Genomic DNA, 26,476 nt, shown 5'->3' with positions numbered 1-26,476 from the left:
GCATAGTTCATACATTTATCACATTAACTATCACCTGGTAACCATACATTTAAAAAGGTCTAACGTATAGAGTATGTAATACCCATGACTGATACTCTTATTTACTTAAGAGCATATAAAGATCAGGATTTATTCACCCTCCCCATCTGCAAGTTAATTTCTCATCTCTTCCTGGTACAATAATAAATGACAAAAAAATCCCTTCATTCCATTGCACTACCGCAACCCTATATGCATAGAAAGGCAGATTAATTATCTGTAACAGGGAAAAGGAAGAGGGGTTTATAAAAGGAATCTGAAGAACCTCTACTGCACAGGTAGTTTAGATGTTAAGTACATGAGTTTTGTTGTTTGGTTTTTTTCCCCTCATTTTCTTTTCTTAAAGTCACATAATATATCCCTAGACAAACATAACTTGAGTAAGTGCAAGCGAGGTTGTACAGAGTACTGTAGACACATTATTCTTGACCAACAAAAAAAATTCAGCACAAGAGGCTTGCACACTAGCACAGTGACAAGTCTATGCTGAAAGCCCATCTGGGGTGTGGGAAGTGGTGAATGAGAACACAAAGCACATTTCTGCATATAATGTGCTTGATCTCCACAACTGCACTCAATTTGCTACGTGCACAGCCAGAGATGAAAATGAGATCAAAAACAGCTGGGAATGGTTGTCCTGAGAAGATACAATAATGATTAAAAAAAAATCTAAACATAAAATACAAATACAGAAGCAACAGAACATTGTTAATAATACTAAAAGACAGAAACACACTGTTGTTAAAAGAAGTTTCAAGTATTACTCCAGATCCAATTTCAGTCCTACTCACAGGAGAAAATGCCCAGAGATTAGGAAGAGAAGTCCACACCAAAGTGTATTTTTAATAGCATACGGGCATGGTCAACAGACCCATCGTTGCAACAGCTATTTTCAAAAATAAAAATCTAAACAGAAATGCATCATACTAATTAGCATTCGTATTAAGATGCGCATTACTGGAAACAGTTGTTTAATTCACTGATACCAGTAGACATGACGTGCTGCATCATTTGTGCTCCATTACATCACAAGATTTTTGCGTGTACACTTTTTAAGATTGAAGTATAAATCCTGCTCATAAAATAAGGCATACTTGAAAACAACATGGTATCTACAGAGGTAACTTTGTATGCTTTCTTCTCATTCTGTTTCACTATTCTAGGTAATGATGAAAGAAAAATTGGTCCCAGTTGAGGTTTGTCAGCATTAGCTATCAGAATATGATGAAACAGATTAGATCATATCAATTTGGGGGAGGGGCTGTGTTGGGATTTTATTTTTTTTTTTTCTTAAAATGATGCTCAGGACATTTCCTGAATGAGCTCTGCAGAAGGCATGAAAATAAAATCTACACTTCTTATGTCAGTGACACCAGTGTTCCCCTTCATCATCCCTATCCCTACCCAGAAATGCCTCTATATTGCTACAATTTGTCCAAACTGAGTTATTTTCTGTAAGATTGTTCCTTCCAGTAAAGCTGCTATATTCTGTTTTAAATTATAGCTTTTTCTACATTTTCACCAGTGTATGCATGCTAGAGAACAGCTGCATGGCAGAGGTACATATTTAGCATATGGTATCAAACCAAAAAAAAAGAAATACAAAAAACAAACCAGTGTGTCCTACTGGCTGCTCTATGTCAAAAGCACTGTTTGGTCTTCTGATATAAAACACTACAGAAGTAATATTAGCAGAAGTCTGTTCTGCTTCAAGTATTACCCCAACTTTAAATGTGATTTTCAAACTTTTGTGCAATTATTTTTTGTAATTTAACGTGAATAAAAACATCAACACGACTAAACTAAGAAAAGAAACTGTACTACTTCCACTATAACACTGCACATATGGTAGAAGCTTTAAGTTGAAACATCTGTTTAATGGACGGAATTATTATTATTTTTTTTTAAAAGTGAATATTAACATGGTTGCTAGCCCAAATGCAATGGGTAGTGACAAAATACCAGACTACCGCAAAATGCAGTTACAAATATACACTGACAATTTCCTTCTTAAATATTAATGGCTCTTGAAATATCCATCAGATACTTTTACAAAACATTTCTATATTAAGTCTAAGGATTTTTCTTAGTTTCTTCACAAGTAGTGCAAATACACTCCTTATTCTTAGGTCTTCCCAAGATATGGCTGGTTTCTGCGTGTGTGATTTCTGTTCTTCACTGAAGTGATACAAGGACACTGTAGTCATGAGGATGGAATGCAATGCTTGCTGGACTTTCTTGGAAAAAAAAAATATCTACCTTATTCATGTACAGCTGTAAAATTCTACAAATTAAAAAGTTCACACCAGATTACCTGATGCAAAAGTTATTGATTCCCTGCTATGGGGGAACTGAGAAGATCCCCTGAAACCTTTAACTGTACAAGCAGTGTTAACAGGTTTTTGTCCCCTCTCTACAGACTACAAGTATTCAGTTCTTGAATCGTGTTTGTTCACAAATGTGATTGAATTTCCTGAAATGAAAAAAAACAAAAAATATTAAAATATATCTAAGTTCTCAGAAGTCAGGCAACAAAAGAGTCAGCATCTTTCGCAGGATATTTTAAAAGTTAAACAGTTTAAAGAAGAACATTTACACACTGACATAGCTGTTTTTCAAAACCTGTTTAGGTTGTACTCGACTACCATGTTATCTGTAACAGGATTTTCAACATCTCTCCTGCCTAACCCTTGTTAGTTGTATTATGCATGCAGAAAACCTGTTATTAAACGCATTCCTCTATACTTCTGCATACTTCAAACCCCAGAAGGCAACTAAAACAGGAACCCGTAAGTTAATTCTGCCCTGCAAGACACTAGTAATTTTTAGTAGACAGCATTACACAAGTCACTAGGAACTAGAATTAACCAGGCTAATAATACATTTCAACATAAGCATGTTCTTTCACTGGCTTAGAATCTTCTGAAAAGAAAAAGAAGTTTTTCTCATTTTGTATTATTTAGGTTTCATGGGAATGGCAATCCTGTCTTCATGACTTAAATAGATAACACAATTTTGTATGAGGCTCTTCTTTCCAATTCTCAAAAACATCTCACTATTTATTCCTTGTTTTTCTCTTACTTGGGTTATGCATCCCCTGATACATAACTGAAACAGAAGTTGGTGTGAGTGTGTATATATGTACATATGTGGAAGAGACGATGCAGAAGAGACCAGGAATTTTCTCCCTCTTACTGAATTAGATCAAAGATTAGAAAGAAACCTTGCTTAGATAACCAAGCCACTTTGCAAACCAGTTTAGCTCAACAAAAAAACCCCGTAACTGGATATCTAGGAGGTTTTATGGATTATGCTTTTATGGATTTTAGGAACTAAGAGCAGCATCCAGTAAAGTTCTAGGAACAGCTAATGCATGAAAGAAAAAAGAAAAAAGGAGAAGAAAAAAGGAGAAGAACTCTGAGTCACTTCTAGATGGAATTATGCACCACAATATGAATGAATATGGCTGGTGAGTACTTTGATAGTGAATTAACTCTCTAACATTTCAGAACAAAATCTCCTCTGGGAACATAGACAGTCCTGTAACATGAAGTTACAGATAGCAGTGGTACTTTGAATTACATCTGCAACTTAAATCCCGAATTATTTTTTGAAGTTATTTGACAAAACCCTCTGAATTTGTAAGACACTTGGGATGAATATTTTACAAGTCTTTCTTATGATCTGCTTGCCTGAGCTGTACAGGCTGGTTATTTGCAAGCCATAGTACCTTAAATATTAAAGGAATTATGCTAAGTGTGTATGTTCATTGCAGCATTAGGAAGATACTGCAGTATCTACTATTCATTAAAGCAATTTCTCAGTAAAGGGTAACAGCTCCTCTATCCTAAATTGCACTAAGAATTTAGAGAATTATTCATAAAGTGAGAAGGATTTTTTTTACCCTCCCTGGAATCAGTTAGCTCTTCAGTAGATTTTTTTTTTGTTTTCTTTTACAAATCTTTAATATTTGTCTTACCACACGTGCATCTTTTTGTAAGAATGATACTGCACTGGTTATCAGTGGCCTTGATTTTTCTTAATCAAGGACCTTGATTTATTCTGGATGGACATTTCACATGAATGACCAGATACCAGGAGTCCATGTCCCCTAGATGTATTAAAACACTTAAGTAGAGGGTTAATCTCTTTACACGCTCAGTATTTCATTTTCACCATATGCCAAATTGCTTGGGTCAGAGGCATAAGACCTAGAAACTCCTCCAAAACCAGGAACTTTTAAGCCACACCAGGTTCCTAATGTTACATGTTCCAAACTTCTCTTGCTTCTCTTGTTGCAAATTATTCCCACCAAGTTATCCCCCTTCAAAGTATATTGCACTTCACTAGAAAGGTCTCTCATAGTTTCAAATGGAAATTGCACAGGGCTAATTATTGTATATACAGTGTTTTTAAGCAGCACCCAGACATGAGCAAATGAGAAGCTGCTTCAGTGTGAAAAGAACAGGAACAAAGGAGAGCTGTGGGTGGAAAACAAGACGCAAGAAGTGTCAGCAATGGGTTACATCAACTTACAAGTGCTAGTGGTGCCCTTCTGACATGCATGAAGGGCTCATTTCAAAGTTGTGTTAAAACAAAAAGGACAAGAAAAATCCCCAAAGCTCACCCAATTTTTCTTATGCTGCAACAGTGTTACTCATGCAATTTCTGGCACTTCAAAGGTGGTTTATTTTGTAGTTTGTTGTTTGTTTGTTTTTTTTAAAGACCCCAAACCACTTTTTGAATTGTATAACTTACATGGCATGATGTGCTTTGACCTGAGTTCGACAGTTGCGCCCCCAGTAGCAATCAGGACGTGATGTGACAGTCACTACAAAGAGAGAAAATTAAATTCTACATTCATTACAGAAGACATTAAATAAGGTGATGTAGATTATTAAACCACTCCTAATGGTGGTTACTCATCAGAGCAGGCTTTGTAGAGAAACAAGACACGATTGGCAAGAATGATTGTAAACTATATTGGTTGACCTTTCTAGAAACAAAAGCAAACGCTTAGTGAAAGAAAAAAAAAAAATCATCCTTCTGAATATCAGGCTCACACAGACTTACAATGAAGGGATTTGGTTCTCAGTGCTGTCAAACGAAATTTTGCCATTTCATTTAATAGAGATGGACTTTACAGTTTAAGACACTGGGCATACATCTAGATACATTTCCATACGAAAGAAAAATTTATTAATTTGGGCAGAGTTTGTTGTTCTTTCCCCACTTTTACATACATTAACTCAGCTGACTAGCAGGGCATTACACTAAAATGAAAAACAGTACTGAGGAGAAACAAAGTTGACTGACTGTCTCTCATTATGCACAGCAGCAGAAGCAGAGATCTCAAGAGTTAAAGACAGGGAAGCTGTTGCTAACAACAGGAACTAGATGGACAAAAGTAACATTTAAAAGTAGACTGTTGGATGAGCTTCTGTTCCCAACAGATTTAGGATTGAAGGAGGCACAGTTGCTTGCATGCTATTTTATACTAAAACTGTAAATGCAAACAGATTTAGAATTAATTTATGAAAACATTCTTGTTCCTAGCTGAAAGCTGGTAAAATGTGAAATTGTTCAGGAGGTGCATCATTTGCTGTATTTAAATGGGAAAATAAATTAAACTACAGCAATGCGTTCCCGTTGACTATATTCTGGATTTTACTGAATTCCTCTTTTCACTGTGCAGATATATTTATTCCACAAATGAGAAATCACTGAAATAAAGGCTTCCATTAGGGTGTCTGACAATAACTATACACAAATTTATCAGCTGACAAGTAAAGCAATCAGCGTATTAGCCCTGCAAAGAAATTTGCACTGGGCTACATGAAGGTGCCAAAAAACTCAAGGATACAAGGCTAAAACTGACTTTAACTCTTTAAATGACTTTTCCCTCTTACTGTGCAAAGCAATCCCCACCTGGCAATTCAGCAACAGGAATATTCTGCCTGTACTGGTAGGCAAGTTCTCGAAAGCTGCGAAGGCCACAACAGTAGCAAAGCACTGTGTTCCCAGTAATTCTGTAATCTGTGGGGAAAACCAGTTGGTACAGAATGTCAATGTAAGGCTTGAGAAATCAGATTTAATGAAAATTTCATGATGGCACTGGTTATGTACACAGAACTTCAAACCTCTTGATAATATTACTGAGTTACATATAGACAAGGAGCTATAGATGTACAAAAATGAACATAACACATACCTGACAACATAAAAACTCCTCTTTGAAGAGCTAAGAGGCTTTCGTTTAACATATTTTTCCATGTCAAACCCCTGGATGCCAGGTAATCCTGAAAAGAGTAATGTAAGTGTTTAATCTAGAAAAATCTCCAACATTAAAGAGTGACCAAGACATCTACCCTCAAATATTTCCAAATCTAGATCTAACTAGGTTTTCAAAAAGGGTTCTTGCTGATTATAAGTAAAAATTAAGTATCTTTAACTTTATTAGCATGATACTTTGGATCATCAATAAAACCGTCCACTCAGTACCTTTCTTTCAGAAGATCCTCATTTTGCCAAAAGAATTCAAACAGAATCATGTCAGTCACACTCTCGTTTACCTTAAATCAAGAGTTCATACAGTTTACCTAATTTAGACAACTCTAATATGGTATGGACAAAATATTTTCCTTTAACTTGTATGGAAAAAAATATTTAACAAACCTTGTTTTCCTGGTATATTTTAGTTAATTATTTTTCCCTTAATTAATATTTCGGATGTTGCACTTTAGGCTGTAGAAACTGGCTTCCTTCATAAGAGTAAAATCTTTTTATGATTTAACAACCATATATATCTTAATTCTACAGTGTGTCTATCCATCATTTAAACTCAAATTCAGAAGTGAGGTCTAGAATCTTGTGCTTCTTGGCACCCAGACACACATGTTGAAGAAATTAAACATCAGGATTGCATGAAAGTGATTTTTTTGTTGTTGTTAATTTGGGTGGTATGGGAAGAGCTGACGCTAAATGGAACATATCTCTAGAATATGACGCCCTCTTACACAAAGACTAAAAGTCAAATTATCACCCCAAAATACTTCCAATCTAGACAGTAACGATAACTTTGGTCCAGCTGAACATTTAGGGTTCATGTGCGTTTTAGAATCAGGTGCTGCAAGTGACATAATGCTGCCACTGTAACTGTTAGACAGCACATCATTATCATTTCATGAGTGAATACATCTTAGACTTTGTACATTTATTATTATCCGTCATACATAATGATTTTTAAACATACCTTTAGGATATCTGACTCGTAGTGGTTGTTATTTAGGACTCCATCTAAACACTTATCACCAAGATTTATTTCTAATCAGAATAAGAAGAAGAAAAGTTACTATTTCTTTCCCACAGCCCTCACACATTTTCTGAAGGTTCTTCTGTTTGCTGAAATAACATGCACAGACTCATGTGAGCACCATGGGAATGACTGCATTCAACATACGTTAAAGCATGTGATATATAACTTCCAGTGGCAACCACTGACAAGACATTGTGATTTTTACAGTTTCACCTTTAGTGCACAAACACTACTGCTAATCTGCACAAATTAACAGTACTATTAAAGCATATTCCATTAGCTTCAAACTGCAGCCATGTAATTTCAACTATTTTAATTTAATTTTTAAAAATGTCTAATACTATGAGTTTCAGAAGTCTGCATGTTTAAGAGGGTAAGGTTCTATTTTAATTGGTTAACATCAGCTGTTCAGAGCTCTTGCACTGATTTGTATGATTCCCTTACTAGGCTGAAATACACCGTAATTCTTTTTATACAGGAAAGCACTGTGCTCAACAAGTGTAATTTTCAAGCCCAATATGGTATGAAGACAAGAAGTTAAATTCTCTCCAAATTAAGATGCATACCACACAAGATTTTTTTATATTTGTCATGTGAGGACACAGCCTTTGTTTCCTTTTGCATGACTGTGCTAAAAACTAATCTATTATATTTCTTAAATTACCTAAAGTTCAAGACAGACAGACATTATTGCAAAGTGAGCAGGTGCATAAGAAAGATTATTCCACAATACCACAGAATGGTGCCAAACAGCCAAAACATGCCATCCGAGTGCAGCCCCAGTATAAGTGACAGAAGGGTTGCAGACAAACTGTACCTGTAAAATAACAAAAAAAAAAAAACCTGTAAGGAAATGCATGCAACAAGACTCAACAATTAATTTTATAAATCAATAACAACCGAGCCCTGATAAACTTGGTTAAAAAGAAGTACAACTTTCTAATTTAAAATACATTCTCTAGAGGAATAATAAAGGAAGATTCTTTCATGCTGTCACTACAAGAGTCCAGAATAAGAATCTTCAAATATAGAACACTCTCCAAAGTAAAATTAAGTTTAATTAAAAATAAGGAGAGATTTAATTCTATAGCCAAGATTAAAAAAAAAATTTAAAGTACACACATTGCTGAGGTGCAACATGAGGATTCTGTTCACGCTCTGCTCTTCGGTCAGGCATTGGCTGAAAGCAGCAGGTGCATATTACATGACTTCCTTGAGCAGGACACACATATTCTTGGACAGCTGGATGAGTTAAAACAGGAAAAAAAAGGATAGACTGAACAATGTACACAATTGCAATCTAGACTAGGAATCTTATAGTGAATATTAGCAACATAAAAATCCAAAAGTAACAAGCAAGCAATATCATTTTTAAAAAAATTCTGTAAAAGAGCAGAAAAAGAGCATTCAGACTTTTAAAATATGTAGACAGCTTAAGAACTATCAGCCATCAGCAATCTATTTTGGACAACCACAGAAAAACCACATTCAAATCTCACGATATTTGCGAAGACACCAGTGGTTATACTCTCACAGTACTATGAGACTGAGCTTGCTTAGTTCATAACAGGTGTATGAGTTGTAGAATTTTAGTACTGCACTACTGGGAAGATTCCACGACACTGACCTGCAGGGAAATTGGCAGATGTAGATGGTGCATCTCCCAGTGCTTGCATTTCTCCTGCTTCTGTCTCTTGGCCCGTGCCAGGCAGAGTTGGAACAGAATGTCTTCGATACCCTGGGCACTGTCTGCATACTATATACGGTTGACTGAAAGAATAAAATAAGGTCATAGGAAATCACATCCAACAAACGTAAATATAACTCACATCCCTATGGTAGACAGGATGGGTCATACTTTCAGAGTTTAAATTCAGAGTTTCTTCATCCAGGAACATATGGAAGTTTACGTAACTCAGTACTTCACAGCTGGGAAGACTGCTGTAGTTGTAATAGATTAAAAACTTAGTATTTTGTAGTAGTCCCCAAGTAGTTTAAAAAAAAAAAAAAAAAAAGAAAGAGAAAAAGAGCAGTCTGACTGGAAGCAAGATGAACAAGAAAGAGAGGAACAAAGCTGGAATAATTATCTACATTAAGAGTCCTTCTGTTCCCCTTCTACACAGCAAAAAACGTTTGCTGTTAGAAATAAAGAGGAAATATTTTGGTGCCTGGGAATCCCTGGGTCAAGCATCAGCTGCCTCAGTACCACACACCTGGTGAAAGCAGCATTCCAGACACTTAAGAAGCACAATCACTGCAGCTGTACTCATAGCATCATGGATGGCTACATCTCCTGACAAAATCTCAGCCAGAAACCTGTTTTCTCTAAAGCAACAGCAAATTCATAACTGGAAAAGGTAATTTCACATATCTCACTCGAAGCTGTTGAACAATTCAGGATAGAACTGTTCGTCATAAACTGAATCTTGCTGGACTTTTAGGAAGTTCTAATTTTAATTACTTGTTGTTGACTGCTCAAGGTTCAGTAGGATGGCCAGTAGAACTGCCAAGATAACTACTGGTAAGAATGAACTTACCTGAAAACAGAAGTAAGATCAATTCTGCCAATGATCATTAAAACACTATTTAGCAATAACAGCATTTGTGAAACTAGATCAGTTTGTGGGTTTGTGCATTCAAATATATCATATCATAGATTCATATCATGGAGTGGTTTGGGTTGGAAGGGACCTTAAACATCACCTAGTCCCAACCCCCTGCGCCATGGGCAGAGACACCTTCCACTAGCCCAGGTTGCCCAAAGCCCCATCCAGCCTGGCCTGGAACACTGCCAGGGAGGGGGCAGCCACAGCTGCTCTGGGCAACCTGTGCCAGGGCCTCACCACCCTCACAGGGAAGAATTTCTTCCTTACATCTAATTTAAATCTAAGGTCTCCCCAGAGCCTTCTCTTCTCTAGGCTGAACAACCCCAACTCTCTCAGCCTGTCCTCATAGGGCAGGTGGCTCCAGCCCCTGATAATCTAATTCAGTGCACAACTTAGACATACCTGATATCTGAAGATTCACTGTCTACATCTGACAATTCCAATAAATCTTCAGAACTTCCTTCCTCATCTGAAAAAGATCTCCGCACCTTAGGCTGCAACATGTCTTGAGTAATTTTGTTTCTAGCATCCATGCTACGTACATCATCTTCATTACGACATTTGTCTGGCATGAGAAACAAATTCAAATTTCAGGAGAAAAAAAACACCTTACATCTCTTATCCCCACCCTACTTTATTAACACAGTTATGATTATTGAGTTTTCATTTCCATGAAGCCTATTTTTGGATAACAGAGTTCCAGAAGATCTTAGTTAAATTCCCCATTCTGTTAATGGAAGTGCAGTATCAGGCAACTTAAGCTTTGTTTTCAAGAGGCAAAAGTTAATTAAATCCATATTCAAGTATATTTTTCAGAAGTATCTCAGTTTAGGTGGCCTAATCATTCAGTGTGCTCTATTTGATAAAAATGACATCCTTCTTATGATTAAGTAGCAAAATAAAATTAAGAATTCTTAGCATACCTAGTTATAGTATGAACTCACCTTCAATTCTCACTAGTATTTGAAATATTACAAGTTATTATGTCATATTAAATACAATTGTTTTCTTACAGCCGTGTCAGAGAAAACAGCAGACTAGTAAAACATAGATAGAAATTTAATAGACAACAGTTCGTGCATACATCAGTTATGCAGCTAATGTGTGAAATACATCAGATTCTGTTACACACACTGTTCAACTTGCCTGGATGCTGAATCAGATAAGCTTCAACCAGGTTGTTCAATATGTGATTTTTACAAATACGTTCTACTGGACAACGACAAGTTGGACACAGAGAAGATCTTTCCATCCATCCTGAGTAGCAGGCAGCACAAAAAGTATGCATACAAGGCTGCAAACTGGAAAACACAAACATGAAAACAGTGAAAGAAATGGAGTCAAAACACAAATTTTTCATTTTTCAGATACATTCATAAGACACACTCGAAAAAACCTGTTTAGTGTTAATTTGATGGGGGGGGGGGGGGGGGGGGCAGAATGAGGACTCAGAAACGCTTGTGAAAACCCTAAATATCTTGTCTTCCTCAAACAGTTGTCACCAAACTTCTTATATTATTAACATACTTGCTTTTGTTAATCATACATACCTTACACAGTCATGCAGCAGTTCTTGGCAGATAATACAAGTTAATGTTTCTTCCATCTTATCTGGTTTCATATTTGATGTTTTTGCATCTTCAGAGCCAATTTTAATTATACATTCACTTGGAGCTGCTGGTGAAAGATTTGGATGAGCATCTTCATCTACAAAGACAAGAGATTCCACAGTATGTAGGGTTTTTTAAAGCTTTTTAAAATTTGTTTTAACTCTTAAAAAAGACCTGAAAGATATACACTGATTCACTGTTCACTGGCAACAGTCCCACTAAAGGTTCTTGCTCTACACATAAAAGCTTCTGCTACCGAAGAGACTATTTTCATTGGACCAGAAATCAAGTCAATAAGAAAAAAGAAACAAATTGAAGAAGGAGTGATGACAGCTGACCTGACTCAACTGAGGAGGGGATGGGGGGGTGGGGGGTGTGAGGGGGAGAGTGGAACGAAAGGGGAGTTTTGCTTTTCTTATTTAATACCATACTAAAACATAAAACACCATTGTGAGGAGGAAAAAAGTTACCTATCCCCTACTGACATAAACTTCCATAATCTTCCAGGTTTGATATGCATGCATTTTGAATTTATTTTTTATTAATGAAAAAAAATAAGCACAGATCCTCATGTTTCTGTTAATCTCATGGGGCTTCTATGAAAAATGGACATAGTTAAGTTTCTAATTAAGTTTTTTAAACTAACTTTCAACAATAACATAAAAATAAGAGTGTGGGGTAGGCTGCACAATACTGTAGTATACTAGCCTCCTTTTAGTTTCTTCTTAGCAGGTTCCAAACCTTCCTCCTCGCCTGTCCTTTGAGAATCTGACTCTGCTTCTTCTTTGTCAGTGATTTCTGAAGTGATTACAGAAGTTTCAGTACTCATATCCAGCTTTTCATGTTCGTCTTGCAGTGCTCTTATACACACAGATTCTAAGATGGGGAAAGCAGGCACAGGAGTGAAAACTGAGGATTGTGATCCTGAAAAATAAAAACAGAATCATGAACATAGCTGCATATAGATATGGGACATAAAAAAAAAAGAAAAAGGTACTCAAGCACTGCTGATGCATATGAACAGGAAGTAGAACAAAAAAAGCCATGTCTGCATGACTATACTAAATGCATTCTGAGCCAACCTGACTAATTGGAAGACCTGAGGGGAGACAGGCTATTCATTGCATAACCCTACTTAAAATCTCCATTCCTCTTTAAATTATAAAGTATTTATTAATAAAACAGTTATCCATACCAGGTATTCCTGACAAAGGTGCCAGGCAGGGGATTTATGCAATATTGAACAGGTCAGGATCATAGCAGAGGGAAAAGCTTTGTTTTCATAGGAGGATGAACTGTTAACAAATGCCATTTTTTAGATAGCCATTCTTGCTCCAGTTCTATTGTAAAAGTTATGTGACACTGTGGCATTACACTTAACAACATAATGCAAGATACTGGACTAGGGATCCATGTGGTGTATTTTGGTCTCAGAGCTCTAAGCAAGGGAAAGGGGACTGCCACTGTTACTGCTGCCAGTTGCCAATTAGAGTAGTTTCTCAGAGTGACTGCATGAACACAAGAACCCATATCTACTTTCTTTGTTATATAAGCCACATAGATTTGCTAAGTTTTCACCAGTGCTCCACTACAAAACCGTACTGTAAAGATAGAACAGTTTGGGATCTACATGCATTTTCTGCCCCTCTGTACATAAGCAATTCTCACAATTGCCTTAATCATCCACCAGGATTTACACTGCCTACTTACAGAGAGAAAGTTAAAATGCACATATTCACTTGGTACTTTCACTAGAATTTCACAAAACAAATGCTAAAGACCCAGATAGGGGTAACACATTACCTGTTAAAATTCAAAACTGGAACATCAGTTAATAGGATATCAAAAACTTTAAATACTTGACATATATAGATGTTTAAATTCTTACCAGATGTAGAAGGATTATCCTGCTGAACAGATGCAGACTCAATAAGAGAGGTAGAAGAAGCATTAAAGAGGTTAGATGTAGAAGTAGATGGCTGTGGTTCCTCATAGCAAGACTGAGTAGGTGATGGCGATGAGGTAATTTGGGTCTCATCATTACTTCTTCCTGTATTTGAGGTATCTTTGGTCACATGGCATTGGTTTTCTACATTAACTTCTACAATTGGAAAGGAAGAAAGGAAAAAAAGATCTGTGTTACAGTCACCACATTACAGCTTCAAAATTTCAAGGAATCAAACTCTCTCAAGAGGGTTACATTAGTCATCGCAGCTTAGCTCCTCTTCCTGGATCTTGAATTACTTCCTTACCTACTGGTTCTTGAGTTGCATCATGTTTTGTGTTTAAGGATTCATAAAGATAAGCAACATCTGAAAGAGATGAAAAAATATTGACCAAAATCTTTAAACAAAAAAAATCACTAACCTTAATTTCAAATAAACAACTTCTATAAAGTGTCTGACAATAGAAGAGGCAAATGAGTGGTCAACTCTATAGTACAATGCTAATACTCCTACCTAGGAGGCCATTAGGAACAGAACAGCAAGATCTTTTCTTCTCAGGAAACCATCCAGAGCAGCTTTTGTGTGACGTTTAGCTTGCGCTAGTCATGGAACCAGAGACTTAATCATTTCTTAAACCTAAAATCTGCTCTGTGTCAGAACAAACTGTATTTTTACTGGTACTTGAATGAAAGTTCTACGAAGCTTATTATTTCTGAGCTCACTTCTCAACTTCTTCAATCAATTTTATTTAATTTGTGAGATATGTGAACACTCAAAAAAACAGATTAAGACATGCCATAAATTTCATCCAGAAACTAATTTATTTTCTATTAACAAAACCAACTGGATAATATCCCTTTCTTCTCCATCTTACTTCAACCTAGCATAGTTCCAAAGATTTCCCCAACTTCCTACTTTTTTTCCATCTCCAGCCACCTAGAAGCAAATAAGACTCCCGTAGTTTGTAGCAATCCTTTTTCTGATCAAAAGTTAGAGTATTGTCTCTTTCAGAATTACTCTCAGAAAGGCCAAACAGGCATGCCACATCTAAATTCTGTCTCTGTCTTTGAAGATGGAGAGGCTGAAAAAGCAAACGGGAGGCTTGCTAATTCTTTTAACTCAAACAGAAATCAGTGATTCAGTTCATTACAAATTATACCTGGAAAATTCACATGAGTTCTTCCAAGTAACATCAACTGCAATAGTGCTATCTTCGAAAGGTTTTGTGAGATAAACAAGCCATACAGACAAATATTGCTTACCACTCCTTCTTTTAATATTTTCATCAGACAGCATAAATCTGTCTGATCTATCTGTATATATATTAACAGCAACTTCATAAAGGAAGTATTTCAGTAGTGACTATGTATAGATCTAGAATTTTTTAGATTAACAGTTCATATATCTATTACTGTATGAAAATTATAAATACAATCTTGTGTTTTCATTAAACATGATGATGTATACATATCTAATATTACAGCCTCTCATCTCCCAGTATATCCAATTATCTTCACCATAATAGGGGAGTTTAAGGTGAACAGACAGAGTTTGTATGGTCATAAAGTTCCACTTGAGAGCTATCAAAAACAGTAATGAGAATTAACAATTAAAATGCCTCTTTCATCTAAAGTCTTTTTCAGAAAGTGAGTGCTCTCTACTAAAATTTAAATATTACACACTCCACACTTAAAAGAATTGCATTCTAATGGACAGAGCAGTCAGCTTGGGCACAACAATAAATATGTAAAAACAGAGCTTGCACATTCCCTCTCTCCCCCTCATTTAACAAAGTTGAACCCCATCTGTTATTTTATAATATTGAGCAATTAAATTATTTCTGTAAATCTTTTCAGTCAGTGTTGAATTTAACGATTCTGTATAACCAAATGAAATTGTATGAAATGAAAAAGTATGAAATGAAAATTTTGCTGCCTCAGTAGTTATCATTTCCCAAATCATTTATGAACAACTTTAAGAGAGATGACAAGACAGATCGTTCATGAAATATTTTATTAATTTTGTTTCATTGCAAAAACTGAGCATTTATACCTAAACCTTGGTCCTTGACCTATACCCAGTTAACATGTAAAAGAACATTACTTCTTGTCCAACAATTGGCTTATTTAAGAACCTTTGAGGAAAGGCCCCCATTAATTTATTTTGTTTTAATCCTAATTATGTTATTTCAATTACATCATCCTGAAAAGAATTCCTGAAAAGAATTATAGGCATGTAAGTCATGATTATTCTTTAATATGTTTTTTTACAAATTTTTTTCCAGGTTTACTCATTTGCTTTCACTATTGGGCTTTCCCTGCCTCTCCCATATTTTGCCTCTTCCCTCTCTAAAACAAAAAAACTCCAACACATAAGAAAATAAAAAGCTTTTGTAGCCTTTCCTTCTGGTGCCAAAAATTGCTTCAATGGGATATATAAAGTATCACTAACTACCCCAGCAATTTGACTTCTAAAAGAATCATTGGGCATGTGATCAGATTCTCATTAGTTACCATTCCATGCATTAGTTCTTCCAAAACTACTTATAGACACATTTCAATTTCAGACAGTTGCTCAGACTTGTCCGTGTAAAAACTGGCATATCCATGACCTCTTCCACAGAGACTTGTTTTTAAACATTAGCAAATTATTTGTCTTAATATTGACTAAGTAATTCTGTTTCGTTTGTACTGATATATATTTTCTCTCATGACTCAAAAAAAAAAAAAAGACTAATCATGTCATTTAAAAAAAATACCATTTACTTACTGTTCTCTGGCTCATTTTTTCTGTAAACAACATAGATCACATCCCCAGTCTGTAAAGGGTATGTCTGCTTCTTAACCACTTTCAGTTTATTAATTACTGTCCCATTAGTACTGTAAGGAGAAAGAAAAGATAACAGCATAAATGTTTTCATAATTACATGGGACAAGGGAAAACAAAAGATACTTCTAGTAAAGAAAAGCTACTGACACTAAAAAAAAAAAAAGCCAAGATTAAAAAAAAAAGTCCATAAACAAAAAATTTCACACAAAGACAGAAGTGCAGAGCTACTAGGACTTCAAAGTTCATTTGCAGCTACTGGTAAAGAGATGATAGCTGACAAACAGTTAGACAGACAAAAGATCCCTGACACTTAGCCAGTGTTTCAAAATAATTAGATGATTGTCCGATAGTCTCCACCCTTTATAAAACAGGAAAGGACAATAGGAGTTCTATTCAAAAAGTTCTAGGTTATGTTTTCCAATTAACACCAGGAATCTCCTAAAATATACTCCTACAAAGGAATTTTTCCTGTACTGTCAGGGATGCCATGTGGCATTAATTTTCCTCCCTGCTTCAAATAGTAGAAAATCTAAAATTCTGAGGTTAGAGTGTTTGCAGCTCAAAAGTGAGTAGTAAGGTAGAAAAAGTTATACACAATTAAAAGATGAGCTGCAATGAATTATTTGGATATTGATAAAAACTCCAAGACTGATGGAAGAAATTAAACTGGGGAAGGGGAAAATGCAGAGCATTGCTGATTAATGGAGGTATCTCCTTCACTATGGGTGATGTTTTATACAGAAGTTATCAGTGTTTTCTAACTCAGTCAAGTTATTGAATAATTCCAGCTCAGTTGCAATAAGCCTCTTTCAGGGCTGCAGCATTTTAGAATTCAGACTTTTGCCATTCAAAATCTCAGCAATTAGTACTAAATACAAGCGAACAGCAAGTCTGGGTTTTTATCCCTCAGCAGAGCAAGCTGCTGCGTGAAATAACAGCAAACCTCTGCCGCCACCTCCTGGAGGCCACCACTTGTGCCCAGGAGACAACAGCCTTCCTCAAACACATCAGGTTATCTGGAGAAGAGGAATGGTTATTTAGCAATAAGCACCTTCCCTTCTCATTATTTTTCTTTTAAAAAGCAACCTGGAAAAATCTCTTCTATTTTCATGTTACTAAATGACAACTATAACTTTGTACTGTTGACTTTTTTGGACACAAAGTCAAAAGAATTACATTAAAAAGTCAGAAGGAAAATCAAGCCCTTTTGAATCACTACAGCAAGTCTTGATCAAGGTATCAGTTCTTGCTCTTACCTCTGCAACTGCTTTCACTATCTACATGGTTGAATCAACTAATCCAACATAAATAACAATATAAAAAAACATACTTTAAACATCAAGAAACAAACAAAAACCTTTGGGTCACATTGATATTTGCTGTACTAAAGAATCTTCAAACTTCTATAAACAACAAAACTATTTTTAGCTTGCCTTTTGACCTCATGCACACAGATGCTGACTAGCCTGAAAGACATAAGCACCAAAGAACCAGCAGAACAGACACATCACTAAAAGAATGCCAAAGTTTATCAATTAGGAGGAAAAAAGAATTTTAGTCAGTCTGCCAGAAATTATACTTATTTAACTTCACGTTGATGCTAGTGATAATATATTAAAAAGATTATGTCCAAGTAAAAACTGCAACTCCCTGAATTGTCATAGAAACACTAAAGCTTACAACAGTCCCTGAAACCTGTCAGAGGTCCTTTAACAAAACTAGGAAACATCAAATTTGACCTTATTTTTCCAGAAGGCAAAACAAAGCATGCATCTCCCATCTGCCCTAAATGCTTTAGACCTTCTTTTGTAATAAAACAGCTAAATTCAAGTAACAAGAACTGTCTCATACTGAGGTTTAGCTTCTACAGGCAATTTCTAGACCCAGTATTTCACTAAACATAAGAAAAAAATGTCACAACAATCTATTTTATGAAGCTGCTCTGTCATGACTGCCAAGTTCCAAAATGGTTGTAAGGGACAATAATTCAAGTGAGGTATTCTTGGGAAAAAAACAAAACAGAAAAACCCATCACACATCTAGTAACACTCATGCTTGGTCTCACAAGACAAGCCTGCAGAAACAGGTACCCAAGACCCTAACTGTCAAATTGATGACAAATAGCCAAACCTTTTCAGTTCTGCACAGTTATACAAATTTCAGTGATGGCTGACTAATTAATTATTTGGCACCCACGGACACAAATGAAGTAGAAATAAACTGATACCACTTAACAAAGAAAACAATAAGCTTTTCTTAAATACACTAGCAAACTGAAGTAGCTATATTTTATATCTTAGCCAATAATCAAGGGGAAAAAAAAAATCCAACTACACCAGATAATTGTATTAGTGTTTCATTTCCAATTTCAGGCTTTAGCACGAGGCATTTAACAGAGATATGATGACATATCAGATTAATGCTGTGGGTATTTTTTAAACCAGACACGTATGATAAATTACGACAACTGGATATTCCTCTTATGTTTCAAATTAAAGATCCCCATAAAATAAGCAGAAAGTACAATGAGAATCCCAAATATGAAGGCCATCCATTAGGACTTAATACTGAATCAATACCCACTGGCTATATAATTTCTGGAGGTAGAGAAGAAAAACGGTACTATCAGATATAAAGTGTCTATGTTGTGAAACATCACAAAAAAGGTCCCAATGTCATTTTTATAGAGTTGAAGAAAATAAAAAGGCAGGCCTTCACTCAATTCCAATGTGGTTGGTGATTCTACAGTTTGATTAATGTACCATACACCACCTTTACTTCCTGATCCCAACTGCTGTGCAGAATTGATGTGAACAGCTACATTTTGCTCAGAACAAGCTTATTTTTGAAGTAGGTGAATGACCTATGTGCTGTAAGATAACTTTGGTATCCTTCTGAGAAAAATGCCAGTGTGTTACTTTTCTAGTAATTACTTGTGTCTATCCCGGAAAATAACGTAATTTATGGTAAAGCTTCTGGATTAATAGTTTTAACAGTTATCTGGTATTTAAATGCACACTCTGTAAATGGAAATGAGTTTTGAATTCTATTAAGTTACAGAATCCCTTCTGCACTGTGTCATTCTACATTCTTTTAACGTTCACAGAAATAATTTTGACTGGTAGGGTGAGGAGAATTTAGTAGTGTAAAGGATACCAGCACCAAATCAACCTCCGATTTACCCACAGAAAGGGAATATCTGCTTTCCTGTCACAAATATCAGTTTTGTGTAAATAGTTTCCTGCTCTGAAACGTCACTTACTACTTAGAAACCTTCAAAAAAAAAATCCTAGAAGATAACAAGTAACAAGAGGAGGTCTTTAAAAAAAATTACCTTACTCGCCTTTAAAATTTCTTTTTCAAAATGGAGAATCTTATAATTGCTGTTACTTAGGGCAAGCCAACTGCTGCCTCCACTCTGTTAGGTCAGCTTGTATAATCTGGTTTCTTTCAAGCAATATAAAGCAACTAAGTGCATGGTTTGGAAAATACAGCAGAAACATACCCCAAAAAAGGGTGAGTCTGTAAATATTTTATTGTACTATTTGCTGACTCCTGGCTTTTGTGTTTCCAGGCTTCTATTTACTCAATAATTTTTGAGTTCTCTACATGTTTTCTTTCACCTGCAAATTTATGGTAATTCTTTCGCAAGTAGGTCCAAGAACTCATTATGCTACCAGGGAGATAAAAAACAGTATTGGCTGTCCACATATATTTGATTACATTCTTTGGTTTAGAAACAGTACAGAAACAAAGTCCACTCAGCTCAACTGTCCCACACTAGCTGCCTCCTTCAATGCATTCCTCCTCACCAGAAAAATCTGAACTTGACCACAGCAACATTTCCAAACTATTTTCCACTTCAGAGAAGAAAAAGCTGACATTGCAGTATTTTTTGGGGACTCTGGGCATCTGTGTTGCCAACTCAAACAATCAAAAAATCTTCTTCTTTTAGCCTGCTTAATTTTTTGGAGCTCATCTGATATTTGGCACAAACACTGGAAGACCCAGAAGAAAAGATAGTCTTCTGCAAGTAGTCATACCAACCCATTTAGTCTCTTGACTCAGCAAATTGTAGCCACACTTCCTATCAACTTACAGGCAAGCAAAACACATAATGAATCTTATTCTTTTTTGTTAAATACATAGAATGTGACATGCATAAACAGCTACTTGGTAGTACTTTGCAGAACTCCACAGATGCAGCCTATTACACTACCACTGCAACAAGCCCCACCTTTTCATGAATATATTATATAGAAATTAAAGTTAATTTGGCTTTGCTAGTTTTCTGCCAGCTGCACCTTCTGCCTCAGGGTGTGTGTGTAGGAAAAAAAAAAAAAAAAAAAGGCAAGCAGGAATGTTTCTGCATCATTCACAATTTCTTTAGCTTGTATTATCGTGACATTGGTCTAAACCAATTCTACCAGCTACATGCAACTGAAACAAGGAATGGTTTCTTAAGCTTAGATTTACAGATGTGCTCTGAGACTGCCATAATAGGCAAACATGGTTTTATTCATTGTTTAAAATGTCTTGAAATTTGGGATAATACTGGACAGTGACAATTATAAGCCATTTCCTAGACATCCTAGCTAGGCCTGATATTTTTCCCTAAAATTTAGCATTCCATCCCACAGCTTCTGGAAGAATAGGCCATCCAGGGATCTATCCAGAGATTTATCCTAGTTACTTTCTTTAGCTACAACCAAGAAGTGGAGAGGAAACACACCCTCAACAAGCTTGTGGATGACACCAAAGCAGGGGCAGAGCTTGGCTGACATTCAGAGGCACTTTGGCAGGCTAGAGAAAAGGGCTGATAGGAATGTCACGACATTCAGCAAGAACAAACCCTAAATCCTGCACCTGGGATGGAATAACCACCTGCAACAGTACAGGCTAGAGACCAACCAGGGTTCTTGGTGGGTCTTATGACTAAGCAGGAAGATCATACAATTGGACTTATGCCTAGGCTTAAGTCAGCAGCAAGCCCTGGCAGTGATGAAGCCCTACAGCACACTTGGCTATATTAACAGGGGTGTAGTCAGAAACTCAAGTGAAGTGATTATTATTGCCCTTTACTTGGAACTCATTAGTCCACATCTAAAATATTACATCTAGTTTTGGGTCACCTAGTACAAGGAAGGTCTTGATGAAATTGAACAAGTCCAGCAGCCAGCCACCAATGTGACCAGAGGGCCGAAGCACAAGACCAATGAGCTAAGGGGTTAGGGGAACTGTGCTTGTTTTGCCTGGGAGAAGGTGGCTTGGTGAGCAGGAGACCTAATAGCAACCAACCTTCCAGAAGATATGAGGAAGTTAACAAGACAGACTGGTTCTTTACTGAGGTGACAAAGGTAAGTAGAAGCAAGAAAAATTCAAATGGATGCAAGAAAATAAAAGAAAAAAATCACTGTGAGGATAATCAACGTGTAGAATAAGGGCCCTGGGAGATTACAGATTCTCTGTCCTTGGAGGTTTCAAGACCTGATTAGAGAAAGCCTACACAACCTAGCCTAAATCCAGTGGTGGCCCATCTTTGACAGAGTTTGAACTAAGTGACTTCTTGAGGTCTCCTCCAACCTGAATAATCCTACATGTTCTATTTCACTTGAGGAAATAAAAAGAAATGCATAGCCCATGTAAATATCTGGAAGCAAGCTCCTCACCCTGAAGATGACTCCTTTTAATATCAACATAGCTACTAATTGATCAAGAGACAGAAAAGGGGTAGAGGTGCAAAAATTCTGCTGAAAGAAAATCGTCAATTAAAGCTCATACATTCTGCCAGTGCCCCTCCAAACTGTGCATGCCGTTCAATTAGACAGTTCGAAGGTTTTTCAGAATATTCTTGGAGGGATTTTTGTCAAGGGCTAAACAGGTATTTGATTCTAACCCTGAGCTACCAGAACAATATATTTAATTGCATTCTGGTATGTTGGAACAGAGATTCGGCATGATACCCTTCAAAACCTCAAGTGTGAAATTTCCTCTTTATGTATGTACATCAATATATTTTGAAGTGTCTTCTTTGTCTTTGGATAAAATGCCTTCCAGACATGAAAAATGAGGGGAGCTGGCAGAAAAACGTTATTTGTTTCTTTACTGACTGCAATAACCTGGCAGAAAAAGAATGTGGTTTACAGAAGCATTTTAAAATGCCATGGAGTTCTTGAAATGTAATAAACAGAAGCTTTTGGCACTCTTAGACAAAAAATCCTGTCAAAAATGAAGCAGATGAAAGTTTGAAGAGGGTTACAATCTCTTCCTAAGAAATACTCTTCAATTCAAATTCCTCTCAAATTTTAAAAAGGAAACTGGAAAACATACTAAAATCCACTGGAAACCACCTACAACCCCTACAGTGCTGTTTGTACTCCCACAGTATCCTTGGAGCTCTACAGGAAACAGCCTCACCAGTATAGCGAGTCCACTGGCTTTCAGTATGCCAAGTAGCATGTAATTAACTTTATATACTAAAAGTAGTTCCACTAAATTAGCTTAGCTTTTTAACAGTAGTTCCAGTGAAGTATGTGCTTATATCTTTCTCCATAAAGGGCTTTAGTTCTCACAGCCCTAACTTAACACAGAAACATCCAGAAAAGAAAATAATCATTCTGGTTAAATGAAAGAAACAAAACTGAAATATCAATAGTAGAAATCTAGCAAACATCTTTTATTATTAATTTAGACTGAATAGGCTAATTTCTATCTGACATGCCCACCACAACTGATAAGACTACTACAGTACTTATGCTATATAGACTATGGATATTTTGAATACCAGAAAGATGTATTATCAAGTACAGATTTTTACTCCACATCTATTTTATGCTTTGAGATCGCCACTGCAGGTATTTTCTTCTCTACACAAGTGCCTGAAATGAGGGACACTTATGCTTACAGCTTGTAAGAATGCTGGCATCACTTTTTTCACAAGTCTAAATAAATGTGCTACAGAACTATTACATCAACAGTATTTTTCATCCAGTAGATTAAAAATTCCTTTGTAGAGAAAATAATATTTAGAAAGAGCCAAAAAAATAAAAACAAGGCTAGATGTAAAAGTGGGGAGAAAAAAAAGAAACAAAAAAGAGAAGGATTTACTATTGATGCCTCAAGCAATACACAAGATTTTACTCCGCAGACTAAAAGGAAGGTAAGAGAAGTTCACAGGAGAACCAACCTTGTATCTTCCAATGACACTTGACCAGATTCTTCATCCACTATGATTTTACAGTGATCTCCAGACACCAACTTGTTGCCAGGGAAAGATAAGTCACAGCCTTAAAAAGAAAGCAGATTTCCCAGTGTGCTTAAAAATACACATTACACAGACAGATCAGCATTCTACATAGCTATAAATGCACAACAAACTGACTCATGTACATCTGTAATAGTTCAAAACTTCTACTGGCATATAGGCAGCAACGAAATCTAGTATGTGATACATAAATATAAGCTGTGAGATAGCCCTATGTTTTGATATAATCTTATTTTAACCATTTCAAGGCATTTTAGTTCCCCCCCCCCAGCCCTTACTGATGGAAATCAAATCACAATTACTCTGTTCTAGAGTGACACAGAGATAAATTCACACAAATTTGAAGCATTCATTCTAAATTCTGGAGGCATACATAATACTGAAGGGAAACTAAAAATCCAGACTAAGATTTAGGGATATGCAGAAATACAATGACAGGGTTGATACAATGGAAACCTTCCTACCTATGGCTCCAAGGCTCTGAGCAAATCTAGTATTTTTACTTCACTTTAACACTGAACGTTCAAGGTAATGCTCAAAGTTCCCTACTAATCTCTTTCACAAATGACTCAAAGTACTTGCTTGCACAAAAGTTATAATTAACAAACATGATTCACTTCCACATATTCACGCTGTATCTCAGCCTGGCAGAACAATGTATCCAGAGGGAAAGGAGCCACTACACATACTGGTGACAGCTGGTCACCATCTACTCCCAATAGCCAAGGAACAACCAATGGCTAGAGTGCCAAGTGTTGCCACACAACTTGTGATGCTAGGAAGCCCACTGAAAGCGAGTAGACTAAGTTTTATTCAGGGGCATGGCAGCATTTTCATTCTATTCTAGAAAGTTAGCCATTCTAGGGGAGCAGGAAGGACAAAATGCTCTAAACAAGCATGTCTAATGCTCCTGGAGATCTTCTAAGTAATACTTATGACCCAAAGCACCAATCATTATATTAATCCATTAGCAAACAGTTACAGATGCAATAGAACGTGCAAAAATTATTTATTTTTTCTGCAAGATAACCCTCAACTAGACCTTGATTTGAATAATTTACCTCCAGCTTAGGTAGTGATAATCAATCAAAGTGATGTAAAAAGGCAATCATTTTTCCTACAATACATTATCTGAATTTCTCATAGAGCTATAGCATCTGGTGTTTGTTCAAGACCATTTACAGTGTGACTGGTCAGTCAGATAGCTTGAACTGATGAACGGGAAGCTGAAAATTCGTGCTGTCAGGGCAGAGTAAAAAAATTAAAACACTGTGATTGCTGCTTTAAATACAGTAAGCATGAAATCCTTTAAAATAAAGGCAAGCAGTAGAAGCCCTAGACTCTGGGAATAAAGCTTTCAAACCCACTCAGAAACTTTCAGTACTTTTTGGCAATCTTTATACGGGCAGAACAATTAAGGGCTTTTATGTGGGCGTTTTCTTTTCTGTGAAGCACAAGCATTTTGCATTGCAGTTCCAACATATTTTAACCACAGAAATGAAATGAGAACGTAAACAGGACTGATACAGAGAAACTCTTCGAATCAACAACTGTTTTTTCTTATTTGTACACACTGTCACAGACAACCTAAAAGGCATATTCACTTTTAAATGTACATATGTCACAAGTTGGTAAAAAAGAAAAGGTCAGTGTAAAACGTCCTCTTCACACAGAGCCAAGAGGTAAATTAGGAATAAGGGACCGCCTAACAAGCACCTCCAACAGCTGAAAGCACCAAACCAAAATTAGTTTCTTCCAATGTTTTGAAGGCCAGGAGAGGGGATGACTGCTGACCCCCGAACACCGCCCTATGCCAGCGCAGCGTGTCCCTGTCCCACCTTTTTTCCGACCAATTGTCCATTCTCTTTTCAACAGCAAGACGTGCGGCTCTGCCTCATCAGCACCCAGCCGGATCAGCTTCCCCCAGGGCTGCTGCTGCTGCTGGCTCTGCTCGCCTCCTTCCGAGTGCTCCATTTGGATTCACATCTGACAAAAACAAACAAAGCGAATCCAAACCCCACCATCACCCAGCACCCGGGGGGGAGAGGGCTCGCTCGGGCCCGGCAGCCGCCTCCCCCTCCCGGCGGCCGGGCCCTGCGCGCCACCGCCCCGCAGCCCCTCGCACCCCGGGAGCTCCCGCAGCCCCTGCCCTGCCCGCTTCCTTTTGTGCGGAGTTGGAAAGCCCTCCCCCTAGGCCACTCGGCCCCCCGCAGCCAGCCCACCCCCTTCCCTTCGCCCCCACCCCACAGGGCCGCTCCCCGCCTGGGGAGGGCGGGGGGGAAGCTGGCCGGGGCGGCCGGCCTCCCTCCCTTCGCTCACTTCTCTCCCCAACTTTCCGCCCTCCGCGCCCAGCGGGCCCCGCTCCCCCGGCGGAGAGGGGCGGCGAGGGGAGGGCAGGGGGTGCCGCGCCCCCCGCTCCCCGCCGGCCGCCTCCGCCCGCCCCCTCCGGCCCGGCGCCCCCTCCCCTCGGCGCCAGCCCTTACACCCAGTCCGGCGGCCGAGGCGGCTCCTGTCAACAGACATTGCCACCATCAGCTGATCAGGGCTGGGCAGGGCCAGGCCTGCCATTGGAGGCGGCGCACGGCGGCCATGGAGAACGCGCCGGCGGCAGAGGCGGGCCTTCCGGCGCCCGCCACCGAGCCGCACGGCCTAGAGCGCCGCACTTTCCGGCGAGGCCGCGGCGCGCCGCCGCCCGCGGGGAAAAGAGGGGCGATAGCGAGGCTTGGGCACCGGAGACGCCTCGGCGGACATCTTGGGTTTGGGCCGGCGCGCAAGCGGGACAAGGCGCTCGCCGCCATCTTTGTTGCGGGCGGATCGAGCGCCTCGTAGCGAGCTGTGCGTGCCGGCCGGCTGAGCCCCTTTACTCG

The 26,476-nt window shown here is 37.7% G+C and overlaps 1 protein-coding gene across 3 annotated transcripts; it reads right to left on the bottom strand.

The window, feature by feature from the left end:
* Positions 1-1,288: 1,288 nt before the first annotated feature.
* On the bottom strand, positions 1,289-26,193 carry CHFR (checkpoint with forkhead and ring finger domains). Of its 3 annotated transcripts, none has more exons than XM_074921276.1 (18): positions 26,093-26,193; positions 25,448-25,595; positions 23,532-23,631; positions 16,286-16,395; positions 13,823-13,882; positions 13,459-13,671; positions 12,279-12,494; positions 11,511-11,667; positions 11,107-11,261; positions 10,363-10,525; positions 8,982-9,124; positions 8,477-8,596; positions 8,088-8,171; positions 7,292-7,362; positions 6,251-6,338; positions 5,968-6,075; positions 4,798-4,870; positions 1,289-2,512 (listed from the first exon to the last, which is right to left on the bottom strand). In XM_074921276.1, the coding sequence occupies exons 2-18, from the start codon at positions 25,581-25,583 to the stop codon at positions 2,470-2,472; spliced, it is 2,040 nt and encodes a 679-aa protein (XP_074777377.1). In that variant the 5' UTR covers positions 25,584-25,595; positions 26,093-26,193; the 3' UTR covers positions 1,289-2,469. The 3 variants fall into 3 exon arrangements, 2 of the variants coding, with proteins under 2 accessions (XP_074777377.1, XP_074777378.1); XM_074921277.1 differs by lacking the exon at positions 26,093-26,193 and adding an exon at positions 25,929-26,028; XR_012634702.1 differs by lacking the exons at positions 1,289-2,512; positions 4,798-4,870; positions 5,968-6,075; positions 6,251-6,338 and having other exon boundaries at positions 7,316-7,362; positions 8,019-8,171.
* Positions 26,194-26,476: the final 283 nt, after the last annotated feature.

This window comes from Athene noctua, chromosome 17 (genome assembly GCF_965140245.1).
Source record: "Athene noctua chromosome 17, bAthNoc1.hap1.1, whole genome shotgun sequence".
Classification (NCBI taxonomy): domain Eukaryota; kingdom Metazoa; phylum Chordata; class Aves; order Strigiformes; family Strigidae; genus Athene; species Athene noctua.
This window is presented reverse-complemented; position numbering and strand designations above follow the sequence as displayed.